Source organism: Falco cherrug, chromosome 3 (genome assembly GCF_023634085.1).
Source record: "Falco cherrug isolate bFalChe1 chromosome 3, bFalChe1.pri, whole genome shotgun sequence".
NCBI lineage: Eukaryota > Metazoa > Chordata > Aves > Falconiformes > Falconidae > Falco > Falco cherrug.
This window is the reverse complement of record NC_073699.1, coordinates 21,817,264-21,836,298: the sequence shown is the minus strand read 5'-3', so window position 1 is coordinate 21,836,298 and position 19,035 is coordinate 21,817,264. Positions and strand designations below refer to the sequence as shown.

Below are 19,035 nucleotides of genomic sequence, written 5' to 3'. Positions count from 1 at the left end.
AACAGTTCAGAGTTGCACAAACTGGACTAAGATAAAACACTCAATGATTAGAACGATTATCCTAAAACATTAAACAGCTATTACTCTATACGTAAGCAAGAACGCGGTATGGAGCAATACAAACTGCTAAAAAGGAAAAACAAAAAAGAACATGCTGGGGCAGGGAGGGGGTTGTCTATTTCCATATACACGTGGGAGTCAAATCACTAACACCCCTTTCAGTATTTTGCCAGACTTCAGCTGGTCAGTTTTCCTGTTTCACTACTATCAAAATCAAAACCTAACACCCACCATAACCTCTCTCCTCTCAAATAATGAAGCTTTGCATTGCCCATCTCACTACCTGCCTCACATGTGCTAGTTCAAGGAACATTCCGTGCACCTCTTTAGGAGTCAAGCGCCTTACAGCCGAGTGAAATTCCGAGTTCATGGGAATGTGAAAGATTAGATCTCAGTTACACTGCAAATATCTCTGAACCAGCTTTTCTTTCCCAACCAAAGGCACAAAACTAGCACAATTTAGCACTTTATCGAGAACTCTAAAATCCTGATGTTCACTGTAGTGCCTCCCTAACTCAACCCTCTAATTTCTCTGCTGCATAAATGCATGCTATAAAAGTTCCAAGATACATCATACAGATTAGTTTTTCATATATAAATATATATGTATATGCACATATATCAATATATATTTTCACACAGACACGTATTGAATAGCATCTTCAAATTTTGAATTACTTCCCCACTAAGATTTATTTTATTTCAATGAGACTTCCACTTGCAAAACCATGCACACATTGCACAGCAAATATATCTCTGTTAGGTGCCTAATATGGCCAGGGAAACCATTTTGATTATTCTGTGCCCGCTTATGCATTGTCCTACAAAACAATAAGATAGAACAGCAAGAAACTAGCAATTAGGAGATGCACATCGGGAATCACTAAAATCTACACTAGCCAAGTCAGGAACAATATGACTGATGAATAGGCCATATTATATTAGGATTGTTAGCAAGTGTTAAAAAATTATCCTTAGCAGATGTCCCTTATGACCTAAATATATCACACAAAGAACATGCCTTCTAAAAAAGTTTTAAGAAATCTTTCCATTTCTATTATTGACTAAAACTCCACAATGCTGCGTGTTGGCTATAAATATGTGCATCGAGGATTTATCACACTAAATGTACAAAATCGTATGAGTATTTTACTGAAGAGTAAACAATCTATTTTAATGTGTATTTTTCTACTGCATGAATTTACACTGAACTGAAGCATGTAATCCAATAAAAGAAATCAAACTGTGTATTCAGCAAACAGTAAAACAAAAGACAAGCTGCGTACTACAGCAACTTCTCAACCAACACACCACAAACCAAAACACAGTCTTGAAGTTAGATGGGTGAGAACAACTTTATCTGCAATAAATACATTTTGTAGATACAGCTGATAAAGAATTATATAAATTTAAGCTACTATACACTATCACATGTGCAGCTATGCATACCCTGCTCATCTTCAGCAAAGCTTTAAAGTTTTTATTTTCTTAAATATTACTGTTATTAAGCTTCTATACACTGGCTTACCAGACTACAGTGACATGCAAGATTTGCTCTGTTTGTGCTTTCTCAGTTTCTACATATATTTTTGATGGCACCACTGCATTTAACAATATATATTAATCACAAATAAATAATGCTAAAATATAGATCTAAACTTCACCTCTACCAAGGACTTTTTCTCTTTTCTACCAAAGACGAGTGTTTGTCTAGAAAATCTTTTGTTTAGTAATCTTTGTGAATCAATTTCTTATTCCTTCAACTCCACTGCTGCAGCAGGTTTCCTGTTAGCAAAATGGATTTCAAGTCTGTTACTGAAGTATGCAATTCAATATTCAGTACTGAACTTTGGGCCAGTAACGTGTCTCTGTCTTTCCATCAATAAAATAAACAAACAAACAAAAAAAAAAGGATTACTTGGGTTTAACGTGTTCTATACTTTCAGCATGTATCATTTTCTTCTAGAAGAGAATAATGCTACATAGTTTTTCCAATTATGGAGTTGAGAAATCCGTAAGACATTATGCAGTGAGAAACAAGAACCAAAAATATTCTTCTTAATTTACTACTACTACTTATTTTAATCAGTTTTTATTATTTTTCACACAGATGTATTGATTTGAATGGCTCTTCAATAGAACTATTGGCATTTCCTTCATTTTGGCTCCCAAAAAAAGAAATATTAGCACGTGGGATTTGTTCATTTTGCTGAGCTTTTCTTTAGCTCCCTCAAGTTTATTGCAGCATTCTTCAGGGAAGGAAATGGCTAAATACTTGCATTAGCAAAAAAGGAAAGGAGGGGGAATGGAAAGAGGTAATAAGAAGGTGTTAAAAGAACACTCTTTTCTCTTGGTCCAGTCACACTGGGAGAAGTGTTACCAAAGGAACAAATGAGCATAGTCAAAATATCTGGCCAAAGCTACAGGGGAACACAGGGACCACAAGCAATTGGTCTCTTAAGAAAGGACATGCTACAGACCAAAACAAGACATGCAAAAAAGCACAGAGTGTGATCCAGGCAGTCCAACGGAAAGGTCCACTCCTGTAGCACGTTGTCCAAGACTGAAGAACCATAATAAAAGATGAAGAAGTAGAAAGTGTTTAGCAGAATTTACATCATCATCATCTTTACATGGTCTAGATTTCCTTCTGGATGAAGCTTTACTTGCTCCAAACACAGAGGTACCCTAAAGCTACTGCTTTTCTGACTTTTAGGCACCCAAGGCAGCACCTACCTCAGCTGGGCAAGATGAACACAGGATCTACCAGGATGTCTATTATATATTCTAGCAATTGTCTGAAAAACTCTGTTTCCTTAAAATACAAATGGTTATATCCACACTTTTTTTTCCTGAATTTTGGTACAGCAAAATTCAAATGTTTAGTAAAAGATAGAGCGTATCTTTGGGGGGGGGGGGGGAGCCAGCAAGTTTCATCTTTGCCATATGTTCACAGCAATACCGTTTCATACACTAATCTGTAGCAGAACAGCTAAAAGAATTACTTAGGAGTCTCTGCTTTTAATAGCAACTAGCACATTAGATACTGTTTACCATAATATTTCACAAATCAATTATAAAATACAAACATGAGGTCATCTGCATCTGTGCAATCTAAAGTGTGAGGGAATATAAAATATCTCCTTATTTCAGAGCCCTTTCCTACTCCCAAAAATGAACAAATACTACACTAAATGGATTTGTAAAAATCAAATAACCTTCAGATTCTTTGTAATTAATCAAAAATTATTTTAAGAACTTTTGATTACTCGGAGTAAATAACCTGTAAATTTTCTATCCCCTAATAAACAGCGAGTGTAAAGTTTAATGTTTCCAAATCACTATCACAGAACTACAATATAGGCATAAAATTCAGACTAATGCCTGAAATCAAAGAACAGATATTAAACATCTGAATATATTTCTATTATTTAATTGGTTATCATCTTCTGTGCACTTTTATGCCGTCGAGCTGACATAGCTCTGACATTTAGCAAGAAAGATCAAATTCAGAATAGTTCACTTGTAATATTTTACCCAAATTGCAGGTAAAATAAATTGGGCTTTCATATTACTGATTACATAAAAGTTAATGAGTTTCTGCAAGTTACAAAACTATATGAAATATCCATATAGCAAACCAAATGATCATACAATGATTATTAATAAAAAATACAGCTAAGATAGAACACAAACTATGAAGTAAAAATCTCCTGGTTTCAAGTTCAAAACTTGCATATAGTGAAATGGTTAAATGCAAAACTGAGCTGGATACAATCTTCCAGCTCATTCTAACGCTGCTAAGAGTTACATACAGCAAAGTATCACTTAAAATAGATGCTTCTCTAACTTCATTTTCAGGATTACTAAACGATTATTCTTAAGCATAATTTTTAGTAAAGTGTGAGAGTTTATTCGATATGACAACAATATCAATTGCAATAGTGGATTACATTAAAAAAAAAAATCAAACAAACTATGACTGGATTTATCAGAATCTAACAGCCATAAGGTTTTTATGTTTAAAAGTATTCAAGGGAAAATGCCATGAAATAGGTTTTCTTAAAATAAAAGTGTTTTTTTTAAAAGAGAGAGAGATAAAATATAGCATAACTTCCCTCCTTTTAAAAGCAAATGACAGTAACTTTTTTGCAACAAAATTTTAATGGAAATGGATTTAAATAAAACTTTAATACGCCTGGTGCTCTAAAGAGCAAAATGTTTTCTCTCCTTTGATTCAAAATTAGACATTGAACAAAAGGGTTTACCTACCACTTTAAAGCATTGACTCTACAGTAAAAACCAACTTGAAAATCCAGAAATGCAATAAACAAAGCATTTCAGGCATTTTGTGCAATACTATCAGAGAAGCAATCGTTTATATGCATTTAAGTCTGCACAGTCCAGTAGTATAAACCCACTTAAACAACCTAGGAAGTTCCACCACAAGTGCTATCTCTTCTTTCTTAGTTACGTGTGGTAGAACTGGGAAGCGAAGAAGAGAACCTGCAAAACTAGAAAGCTCCTGTTCTGCTCTTAGAATACATATACACACACAAAAGTCTCTGAATCAAATGCTACCAATCTATGTACTTCCTTAGAACATGCAGCACATTTAGGCTGATTTAAGAAACGCAGAGACATTTGAGTCAGTAGAGGCTGTATTTAATTCCATGCACTTTTTAACACTTTTTGTATAAAAGACCGTATGAACCTTATCAGATGAAAATAATTTTTATCCCTCTTTTGTCTGCGCGCCCCAGGTTCCCTGGCTCAGAGCAGCCCAGCCTGGAGGCGGTGTGCTGGGCACGAGTGCCCTCTAACGGGGGCTGCGCCGGGACCGCCGGCTCTCACGCTGCTGCCCGCCCCTAGTCTGATCGGAGCGCGCTTTAAAATGGAGATGAAGATACACGCACATACAGCAGAGAAAGGGGAAGAGTATTTAAGGTAATTAAAAGCACTTTTTCTTAGGACTTTTTATTACAAGAACATACTCTGCGGTAAACTGCTGTATCTGATACAGGTAAGTCCACATATCCGCACCTACACGGCATTTTAGGCTATGCACTGAAAAAGTAGCCATAATATCTGAATTTCTTCTTCTTTGCCCAATAAAGACAACCACCTTCAGAAGAGATAAGTCTGCAAAGTACGAAAACTTATGCAAAGCATTTAACATGCTGCATGCCTGCTACTCCACTGAACCATTACAATTACGCAAGCTGTGTCAATATTAGTCTCCTTTTAGGAAACAAATCAAGAACTCGCACTAGTGACAGGTAAAGTACAAAATAACTCAGTTGTGATTAGAAGATTTATTAAAGTACCTTGATTAGGTGATACATCTTATCACATTGCAATTAAGCACACCTAATACCCAATCTCTCTGTCAACCAGTATATTCCAGTATCAGCTTTGGCAACCCACCAAAAAAACTGAAATACGGAAGACTAGATTAGACCATTTGGAGTATTTAACAACTGACCATCCACCCTTTGTCATAACCATCTGAATTGCTTATATAAATTAATCCTTGCCAAGCCAACAGACTAGTTCATGAGTTCTTTACACCCAAATGATAATGAAAAAAATCCAACTTAAAATTCAATATGCTTTTTTACACAGAGCACACAGTGAAACTTCATAAATGCATGCACAAACCTGATGGACTTTTGCCAGCACTTAGTAATTGAAAAGTCAACATTTACATAGTATAGCTTTCTTCCTAAATTACTATTGGAACTTATGAAAAACACGGTTGAGGAATTCAGATAAATGGACTACAACTGGAGCCAGAACCAGGGCTGTGATTTAGGAGCTTTTGGGTCATCTGTTCCTGTCCTTAGTGAAATGAAACCTAAAATTTCATGTAACTAGATTTGTGCATTTCATAAGCACTTCATTCTCTTACAATAGAAGACAACACAGATGACCTTCTCTATTTTTGCCACCTTCTACCTAAGGAGAATACACCTAAACCAAAAAAAAAAAAAAAAAAAGGAAAAAAATCTGTCATCTAAAACTGCATCTGCCTATTCAGAACAGTTACAGCATGCTCAAGTTCTGTCCTGCAACAACATAAAAGAAATAAAAGATATGACTACAATGATAAACCTTTGAGTTATTCCCATTTTAAATCTGCTAGTATTATAACTGGAAGTTGCTTTCACAGGAGAAACTGACAAAACTTAGCCTTGACAGATGCCTTCACAGAAAGGCCAATCAACACACCTAGGGGGTTGTGATTTAATGATATGAGGACTTCTACAGCAATACCAGCACAAGAAATCAACCTTCACAGAGTCCATTTGGTCCTTATAGCTATCTACATACTGTCTGGGAGATTATGGTTTGACCATACAGGGGTTTCAGGCACCTCGGGGGTTCATACTACCTCTCCAGTTGTACTCAACGAGGCTGTTTGTGGTGCTACACTATTAACTTGGTAAAAGAAGAAAAACGACAGTAGCCTTTCTTTATAAAGATGCTTTTTGAAAAGCCAAAATGGTCCACTAAACACCACCATACCTATGCACTGAGACCCAGTATGCTGGAAAGCGAAATCCTGTGATTTTGGTCTTGAAGCCCCTGTAACATCAAACCAGTGTAGCAGACCACAAGCTTTACTTCAAGAAATGCAACCTCAAGAACAAGTTCTCCAATAAAACAGGAGGGGCCTCAACACAGCAACACATACAGCATTCTCACTGCAGCAGGCAAAAGTTCAAAAGCACACATTTAGTTCATTGCTTTATCTTAAATTAACTTTTGTCAGCATGTTCTTTTCAGCTACCTGAAGCACTCTGCTTCTGCATGGAACACATATCACGGGTGGCTGTACATGCAACACTGGAGGTAAGGCTCAGCAGTAAGAATTGCTGCTAGCCCTGGCCAATTAGAACCCTGAAAAAGTACTATATAGGAGCTACATTTCTCCATATGCAGCTGCATTCATTTGAGACTAAAGGAAACTGTGTCTTTGTGAAAATCCTGTACTATGTTATTTCCAGTTGTTACTGACTGATGATACAACTAAACACAACCTGCAGCACAAAAAAATATAGGTATTAGAATCTTTAATCATCAGGTAAGAAAGTAAAAATCATCAGGGGCAGGGCAAGAGGAGAAGGCAGCATCACTTTTCATCTGTAGCATTTCAGAAGGAATCTAATGGAAACTCTGCATAGCTATAAAAGAAGAAAAAGCTACAACCTTCTAGAACTTATTTTCATGTATACATGTATACATACAGTTATGTATTACATAACTGCCTCGAAGTTTCTATTGGCATAATTATCACAGAACTTAATTTATTATCTCAGCTTTGCAAGTAAGGTACTAAAATCTATCAGGTTGAAATAAAATCTTTCAAAATACCTTATCAAAATAATGTCTCACAAGATCTATACCGAATTACAAGATTTATGCTACATTTTTAACTGTTGCTTTCCATGAAAGGCATATAAATTTCAAAATAATGTCTCACAGGAGCTATAATGAATTACAAGATGTATACTACATTTTTAACTGTTGCTTTCCATGAAGGGAATATAAATTTCCTTTAAACAGGGGGAATAGCTACTCAATAAATAGCACTGAAGATAAAAACAATGAAGTGCAAAGCATTGAACCTAACATGTCACTTAGACATAAAATTTATAGTCAAGAATAATACATGTATTTCTTAGCAAGAAAATACACCTCATGCATGACACCTTTTTTTTGAACCTTAACTGAAAGAAAGCAAAACTATGTTCAGACAAAAGCTTGCAAGTGCCCTAAAGTGAAAGTAATTCTCAAAAAACTACCCTCACAAAGGCAAGCTGGGGTATGGCATCATTTCACAGAGGTGCCTAAGCCAAAAATCCTTACAGCAGAAATGTGATTTTCCATAAATGAGTTGAATCCATCAGGTGGAGGATGGGGGCCACAGGAATAGGGGTTGTATGTGTAGACAACAGGAAGAATCTTCTTAAAGATCTGTGTTTTGAGAAATAATTTCAACACCTATGAGGATTTAAGTGCACTAGTAATAAGGAAACACAGTTACCTGAAAAGTAAACGCCTGACCAGAAGTCCAGAGTGCAGCCCCAAAATATCAAACATTCATATTGAAGCTTCTTTTGCTGAAGACTCAACAACGTACCCCTGTTCTGCACTTTCCCTCCATTAGCTCACACATCATCAACTAAACTTCAGCTACAGATTTCTAACAGAGAGCTGAGCTGAACCTTCCCACCCCCTCCAAAGATCTTGTGCTGCAGCAGGCCAACCTAAGTGTTTAAGACTTCCCTGACAGGAAAATCTTAGCAAAAAATTACACTTTGTAAAAAGAATCATAGGAAGACAACACTGCAGGAGAAACAAAGATGAAAAACACCTGTGGACTCATAAATGGTAGACAATCCTCCCAGATTTGTAGTAAGAATTACTTGAAGCTAACAAAATATCCTCTCATGTTTTCTATATTTTTCTAGAAATAGTCCAATTGAAACGGCACTGGAAAATGTTCTTGCATTAAAAGAACAAGTTTGGGTATGTTGTTTTTTAAATCAAAAATTTCATTTTTGTAGGAATTCTGTTGCAGCAAACAGTCAAAAGTTAAAATTATCTCAGGAATTAGCAGCAAGAGACAAAATGGCACCGTAACAAAAGCATGTCTAAGCATATCTGAAGAAATGGTTGTTGCTACAAGTTAGAAATAAATCTTTATAAAACCAATTCTTAAATGACATGCATATCTATTTCAAGTTCAAATAAAGGATATTTTCTCAGCACCCTCAAAAACATGTTTTATATTAATTTTTTCAGTTTCAAAAAGGAAAATATTAGCTTAAATGTGTCTTGCCAATTATCCAACAGTTTGTTTGCTCAAATATCACCCTCCTGTACATTAGCTCAAGTCTCTTAACAATGATCACCTCAAGACCACAAGGCAAATGAGTATTTTTCAGGTGACCTGTTCCTAGAACTTCTGCAAAATGATACAGGTGTACTCATTCAATTCTCAGCATAGCAGGTTAGGAGTTTCCCAACACATAATCACACCATGGTTGCTCCTCGTTTCCTCCCCTCAGAAGAAGGGCAGCTGGGGTAGGGTGGCCCCTCAGCCTGGTCAACAATCCCTGCCTTAACATAAGATCAAGTGTGACCACAGTCCACAAAAAAATGCTTTCCGCAGGCCCAGAAACTTGGTATCTCAATAGGCTTGTTCCTATTCCAGAATCTGGGGGGAAGGGGGGGGCGGGGCATTTTTACAAAATAAAATACAAATTAAGGAAGAAGAAAAGACATAACATTGTTCTCTTTAGTCAGAATAACATTGTAAAGTATCATTCTGGGTGATGGAGGCACTGAAGTGCCAAGACCCTCATACTTCTGCATCTCTGGGCCTGAATTGTTCAAATATATAAAGCCAGTCACGATACTGATGTAACATAGAAGTCTTGGGGGAAGGGAGGTGTCTTGTTTGGTTTGGGTTTCAGCATCCTGCATTTTAAAGTTCTGGCATACAACAAAAGATTTCTCTGCTGGAATATCTGTATCTAGAAGAAAAAAATCTTTTGAAAATCTGGCAGGGCGTTTGCATAGGGAAACATAGCTCCAGGGAAAACAAACAAAGAGTATTCATAAAACTTTGTTTTTCACGTTGGCAAGACAGAAGACAACCCTATATAGAGGCTAAAAAGGTAGGTAACGCTCAAGCTGGCAACGTCAAGAGCCATTTCATTTGGGGTTTCATCTTCCCTAGCCTCTACCACATAGGTCAGAGGGCTGAACAGGCCCTAAGGAAAGGGGACACATAATGAACGTGAGCTCTGTGCGCGTCCTGAATGGTTCAGTCTATTTAAATGTATTTCACTGAGAAGAATACAGGGAGAACCTCTCTGTGACCCACATCATAGAGGCTAGGAAAGATGAAAACCAACACAAAATGGCTTTTGAGGTTGGTTTATAGGATTCAGCACAGGCAAGCTCCCCTGACCTGGCTGCAAATTCGCTGGCACTGCTAGAGGCATGGATCAGCGTCACTGCAACAGGTTCACTTTCCACTCCAGCTAGAGTTTGCTCTTCTGTCTGTGCCTGCAGCATGGGAACAGAAGGTTGACAAGCTAAGGCATCCAGGTGAGGGAAGCTCCACAAGCATCACCTTTTGCACCTTAATTATTGCCAGGATTACTGCCTACTTTCTAAAACAGGAAAAAGACAGACCAGCAACAAAAACCACTTTCTTGGAATGGAGTTTCTCCCAAGCAGGAACAGTTTAATCTTGCATACCAGATCACAGGCTTACAGCATCAGCATGCTAATCATCATATAGTGAGATTAATTAATCTCTGAAACTAAGAAATGTATTTCACTCCTTGTTTGCCTATCAGCTACATGGAAATAGTTCAGCCATTTTCTACAGGAAAAACTGAAGCACGGGCTCCAATTAAAAATTTAGATTACTCCAGTGCTTTGAAGAGCTCTAGAAGACAAGGAATCTTTAAAGCATCTTTTAGGCTTTAATAAAATATAGTTCTGACTCAAGCACCATATTAATGTAACACAATTTAGAGTCCCTCGTGTTTTGCACTTTCTTTTTTTTTTTCCATACAGCAAAGTGTATAATCCCACAACAGAAGCAATAAACAACTAAAAAATATTACCAAGTTGCAAAGGATTCTTGAAATGATCTCTCTTTTAAAGGCAGGGTCCATGATTCTTTTGTAATAAGATAAATTTAATAATACCTAATCTCATTATAGGCAAGAAAAAGCAGTTTATATTTAAAGATTAAGTAATCTTGCTCAAGCCAAACTACCAAAATTAGATAGAATCAAGGTTCCGACCCCAACTACTTTGAGTGCATTGCCTCTTTAGTTACTCTTGAAGTTAAACTGTCTCTCTTTAAGCCCTAATAAAGAAGTGTTTCCACTAATACCATTAAATACACACACATATGTGTTACCAAGACTAGAACTGTGAGCCCTTCAAGTTTATTTTAAAGATTTTATATCATTCTGTGTCAAGCCAATTATGGTGATTTACAGTGGCAATAACAAAAAATCACTAGGACCAGCAAGGAAACACCAAGACAGAAACCACTGATGCTACTACTAGGTCACCTGGAGAAGCAAAAAGATCACCCAGATTTCAAGTTAACCAGATCCTCTTAAGGCTACAAAGCTCTGCTCACCAGGCTTTCAATGAGCACTTAACACATACAAATAAACCCAGACAGAGGCAATCTATATGCCTGACTACGTACACACATATATTATGCACACATACACTATACACAGAGCCATTTTAATAAAAAGCTTTAAAGTCTACATGACTTACAGACTGGAAACTAATGTAACTTCCTGTGTAGACAGTCTTACTCTAAACTGTGTCCATGTAATACAGTATTTATCCCTACAACTTTCCTTATACAGACAGGCATTCAGTTGGATATTCAGGATGCCATTGCAAGTAATCCACTGATAGCTCAAGTCAAATGAAAACACTCTCTGATCACATTCAAGCTTCTGGTCACTGGGAAAAAAATTCTTCTTTTTTTGCACATATGGATTTTCTTTTTTACCTAAAGTTTTGCAAAACAGTAAACATTACCTTCATCAAAGTCAGCGTCATCTTCTGTATGCTGTGGGAAAGGGAAGCAATTTGTGATTTCAAGTCTGTCATCCACCACAAGACCCAGCAGCACTCCTTGGACCACTTCATTCCCCTGTCCTTCTTCTTGGTAATGTTTAATGATCTTTAACACAACCTAGAACACAAAACAAGAAAATCATAACATGCAATGGGTTTTTTTGTCCTCAAATTACACATTTGGAATTTCAAATTGGTTGAAGTGCTGCATAAATTAGAGCTGCAAACCAAGTGAGCTACTGGCTTTAACAACAGCAGTTTTAATATGGGTTGAAAAGTAGGCAGCCATCCTAACATTACCAGAGAATAAAAAAGACCATTAAATGTATGGTCAAAATGCAGTTCTAAACCAATTTTCTAAAACACCCTTCTAAAATGAAATATTGATCTTTTTTACTTTACCTTGTTACTATAACTGTTAAAAGCTATCTTACAGGGGCAATAAGCTCTCTCCTGAGGGAAACACTGCACAAGAAACTAACAAAATTCCTTGAAAGTAACTAAGCAGAAACTGGTAGAAAATTTTTGAAAGGTACAAAATTTCAGTTGCATTAACCTTCAAAATTACATCTCATTGCAGTTTTACTTCAGATGATAGTCTAATTTATATTTTGTAAACTGTGTGTCACAGGCTACTTAAGAATAATGAATGATAACAGAAAGGAAAGAGGAGCAAAAATTACTCATCATGTTTTTAAAAATTTTCACTTCCTTCCCTAAATCTGAACTCTACAATGAATAATTCTCATGAGATGATACTGTAAATTGGAACAGTATGAAAAAAATCCTCAAAAATAGTCAATCATTTGCAAGAAACACTTTAAACCTACATAACATTTTACACTTAACAACACGAACCAGAACAAGACATTACCTACAAACACAGACTTGAAAGAACTTACGTTTCGTCCAGCATAAGTGGGGTTTATTTCACTAAACCCTAATCCACCCAGCAAAAACACACTAGAAAATGTCCAATGGCTGTGTTGTCATTAAAGAAATAGTACTTCAGTGCCTGCTGGCAAACAGATTAATCCAATAGATTACAGTTCAACCACCCCAAGAACAGATTCTGTACAAATACTGGTTTTTGGTGAACATTCTGCAGGGGAGGAAAAAAAAGTTAAGGTCATATTTATACATCAGGAACATACATTTGTCCCTAGCTTTCTCCTTGGTTGTTCAGCAGAACTTTATCTCACAGTTGTAAACACACTATTAATGAATTACAGCAGCACAGTAGAGGTTAAATGGAAGGGGGGGGGGTGGGGAAGAGTAGAAAAGAATTTTTTTACAAATACATTGCCTTCTTGGGCTAAATGGGAAAACAAAAGCCTCATATACAGCCTGCTGGAAAGGTAAGGATGGAGCAGGGAATGAAGAACAAATACATTTTTCATCCAAGTTGGATCTAAGTACCAAACAGGGCTAACACTCACTGCTGCCTTGTTTATTCACAGTATCACTCACTTGTGCTTTCTCTTGCATCTAGACACACTTGCATTGAAGCTTCTCAATCACAGGCAGATACTGTTTCACCCCAATATACATTCACATCTGTCCCTCGAGTCCTTTGAAGCCATACCTTTTTATCCAATTTGTTAGAACAGGTCTACAGAGCAGACTGACAAATAGATACTTCGGTTATATAAATCTCATTTCATGGGAAAACAGTAAGGAAATTAAGATCAGCAAGCACTGAAGGAGAATTTAACAGGGCTGAAAACAGTACAGCAAATACCAGTTTGAGATCACCTGGATGCAGAAGACAGCTGTCTACCACCAGAGAGCCAGCACATAAATAGCATTCAACTTGCATTTAGCATAAAGTTAAGCTTTATCATGTATTTGCCATAAGCTCCACGGTCAAGGAATCCATAACTAACCAGACAGATTACACCACAGCATGCTCTCTGCCTACTATGCAGCTATTCTCAACATCTCCACAATCTTGTAAGCTTCACCTTTTCCAGTATTTTTCTCCTCATTTGCTCCTGAGTTTTCTATACCCACCAGCTCTCCCTGTCACTGCAATTCCTGTTCACCTGTTTGATTCCATTCCAGGAGCATTTGCGATACGATGACAATTTTATTGCAGCATTTCTGATTACAATTGCTTACAGAAAGCAGCTGCAAATGAAATAAACATGGGCTGTCATGTAGTATCGATGATTTTCCAGGGAGATAAAACTAGGAGTTCAAAACTTTTAAATGCTAACCAAATACCCCAATACACAACAAAGTTATTATACAAGTCTGCAGATTTCAACCTCCAGCCTGAAGACTACAGCAGATATTATCCAGGGAGATACAGACTCCAATTCAGGCCTACCTGCAAGTTTGTTTTCTAACAGAGTCTGAGAAAGGTAGCAGAGAAGGTCATGAACTCACTATTCTCAATTTCACACCCGTTAGCAAGCTGCAGAAGTTCAGGTTTATGACTGCACTGGAAAATACATTAGCTACTGAAATAATTTTTAAAAAGATAAATGGACAAGTCTGAGAAATGCATCCAAAGACACATGATTCTTGTTTTCTTTTTGTTCTTTGTTCTGGAGAGTTTTATTTAGCACATAAGACACAAGTCTTTAGTACAGCAGGCTCTTAAACTTGGATTGAAAAACCTGCCACCAAAATACTACCATACGACCAACAAGGAAACGTGCACTGGTGCTTTTGTTTCAGTACTAAAAACAGACCTTCAAGCATAAAGTAGAACTGTTTCTCTACTGATAACAAGATCAGTTTCAAACATTAAAAATCTCTTTTCCATTTGTTTGCTAGTCTAGGTACAGCAGGGAGAGCTGATCACTATACAAATGACAATACCATGACATTTCCCTGTTTGACTGCACAAACCAATACTTCATATTGAGTAAACGACATAGACACCCAAAACAAAAAAGCAAAGCACTAACTTGTACTAGACATTTCCCAAAAAAGACATTATGTTTATGAAGCATCAGAACAGAATCAGAATAGTTTTACTGGTCTGATAATAAATGTCATAAAGTGTTAATATAAATATTAACACAACCCACTGAGAAATACAAATAAATTTTTCCAAATCACATAGAAAAAAAATATCCCAAAGAAAGCTAAATGAACACCAGTATAACCCATCTTTCATCCAATGCTGATTCACTTTCCACACACTATTTACAATTCCCATCCTCCTATTCATCTAATAAGAGATAGTGCCCCTTTGTACAAACTGTAGTTGTTTTTAAATACCCTTAGACCCTTAACTGCTGTACAATTGCTACATGGAATTAACAGTAACTAAACCACATTTCAACTCACTTAAGTAATGCAGTTGGCCAGCCAGGAAAGGCTATGTACTCAAGTAGAAAATGGGTCAAGTAATTTGACGAATTTTAAAAAAAAAAAAAAAAAAAAAAAAAAAAAAACCACACACACACCCCGAAAAAACAAACAAACTTAAGATTTCTAAATTCTGACACGTCTGAACACACAAACCAATAATGGTATGCAGCTTGTTTTATTAAATAGAATTAGGATATAAGAAATATTCAGGTATACAAAAACTCTAGAAAAGGATACACAAATAACTCCTAAAACTCGGGTCCCCCAGCCTTGTAAATTTTGTGTTCAAAATACCAAAGCAATTCAATCACTTGGAGTAGCCACTTGACAGATTTTAATGGCCGTTAATCCTCAATTAACAAAAAAAAAGTTTGCAGTTCAACATGCTTCTAATCTTCAGATCTTCAAAGCACTGCTCTAACATTAAGAATGAAGTCATACTACAAAAAAGAACCATTCTGAAACTATTAAAAATCTTCAAAGATATATATTTCAGCTGTAAGAGTATAATGCCAATTTTTAATTTTGGCTACATCCTGACATCACAGTTGTTAAATTCAAAAGTTTGTATCTCATTACAGAAACACCTATAACATGAATCACCAGCTGAAGTATCATAAGCCTTTGGGAGGTCCTGAGAAGATTCCTGGGGTCATGAATATGCCAAGACACACATTTCTGTATTTCTCTAAAGAGAGACAACGGCAAATCAAAGCACTGAAGATTCATTTACGATTGTGTTCCAGAGGGCTGAAAGTCACGACGTTGAAACCAGATTTCCAGTACCTGTGTTGTGTCTTACAGATGCAATATCAAACAAGAGAGCTTCTGGTAACCCACTGGATACATGATGTAATGAGCCAATTTACAGTCTTAAATCAAGCATTTAAATCTTTTTCAATGCTCAGCAATTTTTCCCACCCAAGAAAGCTCTGTCGGCACAGCCAGCACCAATTGCCAGCATCTGGGGAGAGGATGGGGAGACAGTATAAATAAGACTGTGTTATGTAGCTGTTTTCAAACCCACCATAAGTGAGACATGGGCATCAAATGTGGAAGGTGCCACAAACCCCACGTCCTCTCAATACCTAACACTAGTGAAACAGTGATCAATATTTAGTTTGGCAAAAGAGTCTTGAAAGCTCTTACTGCTAATAGCATCTGAAATACTTTGAATACATCCGTATCACATATGGACTCTACAGGAATTTGTAAAATGCAGACAGAGAACTTTTATATCTAAGCATTCCAGCATGAGTAATTTTACTTAAACTCCTAGCGTAGACAAAGACCAAGAGATAACTGTTGATGTAGTTTTGTAAACTGATAGATCTCAACTATCACTACAAACAATGACTCATGCAATTGAGTTTGAATTGTGCTAAACTCAAGGATGCCTAGAATCAAGACATCTACCTGATACATATAAAATGCATATATATCACCTCTGGAAAAAGCATTACTTAAGCTGTTTAGTAATATCCAGATGATGACATACCAAATTTTACATATCAAATTTTATACTAATTTAGTTGTCTTGCCTGCTTCCCCAGCTCACGCTACACTAAAAGCAAATCTACAACCTGCGTTGTGCTGAAACTTATCCAATTAGGTATGCAAAAATGAAATTTAATTAAACAGCTCTGAAATACTCAGGTAAGCACTGAATGCCTTTGTTTTTAAACAAAGACTTGGGAAGGGAAAAAAAAAAAAAACAAAACAGAAAACTAGAGCAAAATATAACAAAACATGTCCAACTTGAAGAGTTCCAGATGGGGGGTGGGTGGGATATGTGTTTTGGGTTTTTTTGTTTTGTTTTGTTTTTGTTTGTTTGTCTGTTGTTCGGGGGGGGGGGGGGGGGGGGCGGGGTGGTGACATGCAGGCTGGGAGGGCAGTGTTGGTGGTTTTTGAGGGTTTTTCCCCCCATAAGCTACCGGTAAGTGCTTATCCTACACTTTAAAAGGACAAGTTCTAGAAGCTGACGAGGCAAAACCTTGCCCTGAACTGATCTGTCTCCTGGCTATAGCACCGCTTGCTAAGACAGTAACAAAGCCTCTCAACTTTCCTGCCCGGAGAAAAGGAACTCTGAAGTGAAGTACAGACACCACTGCAATGGTTAAGGGTAAGAAAATGTGTCTAATACATGTAACAATCTGCTCTGGGTGACTAAGGAGACAGATGTTTACAGGCACACACAAGAAATTCCAACTTAACCAGTGCAGTCCACAAAAACATGTTCTAGAAAACAGTCTGACAGTAAGGTATCAAAAGCACAAAATTAACAGGTTTATACCCTAGTCTTTTAGGTGTTGGATATGAAGCTTCATGGTGTAAGACTGCCACCACACAAAGCTGTGGCATGAAGTGAACTGAGGATGAGAAGTGAAACTGAATTTTCCACGTTACACTAATCTCGAGAAATCACAAACTCTACTGACAATCAAATGCTGAATTCACTTAAATACGCAGTCTAGCTCATCTGCAGAGATTTCTGAGTTTTTCTAGATTCTCTTACTCAACAGTGCTGAATTTTTTACCATTCTGACATGATCAATGTCTAAACATTTACTCTTTTCTTCCTCGTGCTTCAAACTGGAATTAAAGCTCTTGACACTGTTAGACCAATTTCATCTCAGAAATTTAAAATAAATAAATAAATAAAGAGTTTTCCATTAAGACCTACAACATCTTAAACTAATTGCTTTGACAGGTATCTTCAATCCTAACTATGATTGGTGGCCAAAAAAAAAAGTAATTTAATTCCCTGAAAAGTAATCAGAAAGATACTTAATCTGAACATACTGTCCAAAATCTAAGGCCAAAAGGACAAGACTGAGTAGACCTGAAAACCAAGGTAAATTTAGAAAAATGCTGTTTCTGAACAGCAAGTGCAGAAATAAGGAGTCTTGGCCCTCACTGTTCTGTCCAGCAAGAATAACAGTTGTCCTTTGGACAGAAGGCCTCAAACATCCAACAATATTTTACCTTTATCTTGACTGGCTAGAGCCTTAACACCAACAGTTACAAAGCCTTTGAAAATACAGTTCTTGGAATAGTAACCTTACATTTTATGTCATTCAACAGCTAATAAACACCAGATGTTAAAGTCTTATTTCTGAACTTGACAGAAATCTGAGGGTATAAAATCAATAATAATACAGGACGCGTAACAGAATGATGCATGCCGCTTCATACCATCTCAATCAGGTGCAAATTATCAAATCTCCTTCTGACATGAGAGTGGAAGTTTCCTGGAGCTGAGCCTGAATTCAACTATTATGAATGATGCATATCGATCTGAGGTGGTCCTCAAACAGGATACTACATATATTTTCACACAGAAATTATAAATCATAGGATTCTGTTCTTTTTGTCTCATGTAGGTTGTCAGTACCAAATAATTTTGGAAATCTGTATTATATTGAATGAAAAAAATTCCATCTTGAACTGTCGGGCTTGGGGTGGGGACAGGATGTTACATGCTTCTGTACTATTTGAATACTTCTGAGTATTTGGAAGCACCAAAGCTTATTATTCCCTGGGTGACTTACTACATCAATTGGTACCCTACCACCTGCTTAGTTTGTAAACACCAAGATTTCAGATGATTTCACTACAAAAGGAAACATCAGTAACCTTCAAAAAGGAGTGCAGCTCTAAACATGTACATTATGCTGAGAAAACTACCCAAATCATAACAGGTAACAGGTTATTGATTTAAACCCACTATTTTCTGTCACTTCTACTTGGTTTAGGAATTATATCACCCTGTAATTATAGGTATCTAGATGGTTTTCCATATTACCTCCTGCCTCATGCATACCATGCCTATATAGTGCTTATAGTCCTAACTCAACACTTTCTTGTAGATCTTTTTTTCCCCAACAGGATGAAGAAGGGGATAACATCCATACATATCATTAAGCTAGATATAACTTGCCATTTTATCTCAGTAAGTGGGTGACTCAAAGCACAATTCAAAGTCAGCGACAGGCCAAGAAGCATTTT

The 19,035-nt window shown here is 36.8% G+C and overlaps 1 protein-coding gene across 1 annotated transcript in view; it reads right to left on the bottom strand.

Moving 5' to 3' along the window:
• EIF3H (eukaryotic translation initiation factor 3 subunit H) overlaps positions 1-19,035 on the bottom strand; it is an 88,957-nt gene that overhangs the window by 54,074 nt on the left and 15,848 nt on the right. The window contains exon 2 of the mRNA XM_055704654.1: positions 11,662-11,818. Coding sequence (XP_055560629.1) covers positions 11,662-11,818 — 157 coding nt within the window. The remainder of the gene's footprint in view (positions 1-11,661; positions 11,819-19,035) is intronic.